The sequence below is a fragment of the Thecamonas trahens genome (genome assembly GCF_000142905.1).
Source record: "Thecamonas trahens ATCC 50062 unplaced genomic scaffold supercont1.8, whole genome shotgun sequence".
NCBI lineage: Eukaryota > Apusomonadida > Apusomonadidae > Thecamonas > Thecamonas trahens.
In genome coordinates, this window is record NW_013657672.1 from 323,495 (window position 1) to 325,798 (window position 2,304).

A 2,304-nucleotide genomic window follows, 5' to 3' on the forward strand; every position below is an offset into this window, starting at 1 on the left:
CGGGCAGAGGCCGAGGAAGCTGCCAAGGCGGCGGCAGAGGCGCAGCGTTACCGCGACCGGGCGGCAGAGCGGCGAGCGCGGGCAGCCGCCGATGAGGAGGCCGCCGAGGTTGACGAGGCCGAGGCTGCCGCCCGCCGTGCTCACGAGGCTGCGCTAAGAGCGACCGGCGAAGAGCGCCAGCGGCTGATCGAGGCCACCAAGTTCCTCGGCGGCGACGAGGCCCACTCGCACCTGGTTCTCGGACTGGACCTGGCCCTCGCCCGCCGCAACCGCGAGCGGCTCGAGGCCGAGGCTGCTGCAGCCGCCGCCGCCGAGCCCACGCCCACAGACAGCACTCTCGTCTCGGCAGGCGCTGCGCCTCTGCCGCCGCCGCCGGCAGCCTCGCTCTTGACTTGGGTTGCTGATCGGGCAGTGACTGCGCCGCCGCCGTCGCGGCCGCTCTTCCGGGGTTCGCTCGTCTTTACGGTCGATCCCGACGCCGGCAGCGCGGTCCGTTTGCACAGGCTGGACGCTGCGCCGCCGCCACGGCCAGAGCTGGCCACCGTCCCGGTCCTTCCGCCGGATGTCCTTGCCCGTTTGGCCGCACTGTCGCTGGCCTCGGGCGCTGACGCGAAGCGCGACAAGATCCTCGCCCGCAAGACCCGCAAGACGGCGCGGGCCCGCGAGCTGGACACCTTTACGCCAACCAAGCCGACGCTCACCTTTCACGGAGGACTGGTTGTCTTTACGCCACTGCCGCGCCGCCGACAGGGCGGTGCGGGCCAGGGCCGGCCGGCTATTGACATGTTTGCCGGCCTCCCAGTCGCCATCGACGAGCCGCCGGCCGAGTTCGAGCCGGAGCGCACCCGTAAGCGCAAACGCAAGCGGCGGCGGCGGCGGCGGCACGAAGATGGTGCCAACCAAGGCCCAGGCCCAGGCCCAGGCCCAGGCTCGGACTCGGACTCGGGCTCGGGCGGTGGGAGCAGAAGAGGCAAGCGAGTTAAACAATGAGGAGGAAGCGGCGGACCTGCGAGGCCGGAACACGGATCGAGATGAAGCACAGGAGCCAGCAGGCATCATCACCTTCTCCCTGCCTCAGAAAGTGCCACTCGGCGTTGTCTGTCTGAATAGCCACCGTGTTGTTTGCCGTCGTCGGCTCCTTGCCCTCCAGCAGATACCCATAGAACGTCGAGTCGGCGATCTACATGGAGCGAGGCGTGCGGGTGCGGGAAGAGGGTAGGAGGGGAGGGGAGGGGAATGGGTGAGTGTGCGGGGTAGGGTGTGTGGAAGGAGAGGGAAGGAGGAGGGGGCGGGGGGCGGGGGGCGGTACGGCATACCTTGTAGCGGACAGTCTGTGTCCCCACCGAGTTCTCTAGGCAGAAGGAGACCCGGATGACGTCGGTCTTCTTGGTGGGCGACGGCGGGAGGTCCGAGGTGTAGATACAGATCTGGAGGGGATACTGCTCCTGCGCCATCTTGCGAACACGCACGTCAAAGAAGGCATGCTCTCCGAGGTTGTTGAACTGTGCCTTGCCAGACCAAAGTAAGGCGACGTCGCCATGTCCGTCCCTCCCTCGCTCAAAGCCACGTGTGCGCCTCTCCCGCTCCTGCCTCGCCTGCAACTGGCTGCCAATGCCAATGTCCAATTTGCAGAGGCAGCTAGCTGAAACGGCTCCTCGTCGCCCTAGCCCTGCGCAGAGCCAGAAAGCACTCGATTCCGCCGCTAAAGATCAGGCAACGGAATCAAGCAGAGGGGTCATGGTAGGAGGAGGGGTTAGCGTGGTGCGTCAAAGGGTAGATGCGCTAGAGAAGGGAAAAGGGATGGAGAGGCATCGTTTGACCTCAGCATAACTTGGATCATTGATCGGAAATAGTTTCAGCAAAGTCGTCGTAGGCTGGCCCATCATCGACATAGCTGCCGTCAGAGGTCGATAGACCGGAATCACGCCCCCCCCCCTCTGTTCCCGCCGCACCCGTTCCTTGAAGGCCGGGCCACGCCGTTTGGATCCGTCTTCTGATGTTTTCCAGAGGGGATGCCCATGTCCAGGCGTAGAATGAGGCTCGCCAGGAACCCCGTTCGACGTTTGGCCGGTCGGTGGACACTCTAGTCTACATCAACCAACCTAAGTTGATTCACACACACCCCACCTCGATCATTACATCAACCTCCTTCCCTCCCCCCCCCTCCCCCCCCTTCCCCTGTTTATGCTGTCAAATCGCGCCCTCATCGCCCTCGTCATCTCTTGCCTGATCAACCCCGCCTGATCACCGTCCCACACCTGCTGTCGCTTCCGCACGCCCTCCCCTTCCCCCGCCCCCCCCCCC

General features: G+C 65.5%; 1 protein-coding gene across 1 annotated transcript; it reads right to left on the reverse strand.

The window, feature by feature from the left end:
* Nucleotides 1-702: 702 nt before the first annotated feature.
* AMSG_11686 (uncharacterized protein) lies at nt 703-1,568 on the reverse strand. Its single transcript, XM_013905771.1, has 2 exons — nt 1,317-1,568; nt 703-1,180 (listed from the first exon to the last, which is right to left on the reverse strand). The coding sequence occupies exons 1-2, from the start codon at nt 1,452-1,454 to the stop codon at nt 980-982; spliced, it is 339 nt and encodes a 112-aa protein (XP_013761225.1). The 5' UTR covers nt 1,455-1,568; the 3' UTR covers nt 703-979.
* Between the last annotated feature and the right edge of the window lie 736 nt (nt 1,569-2,304).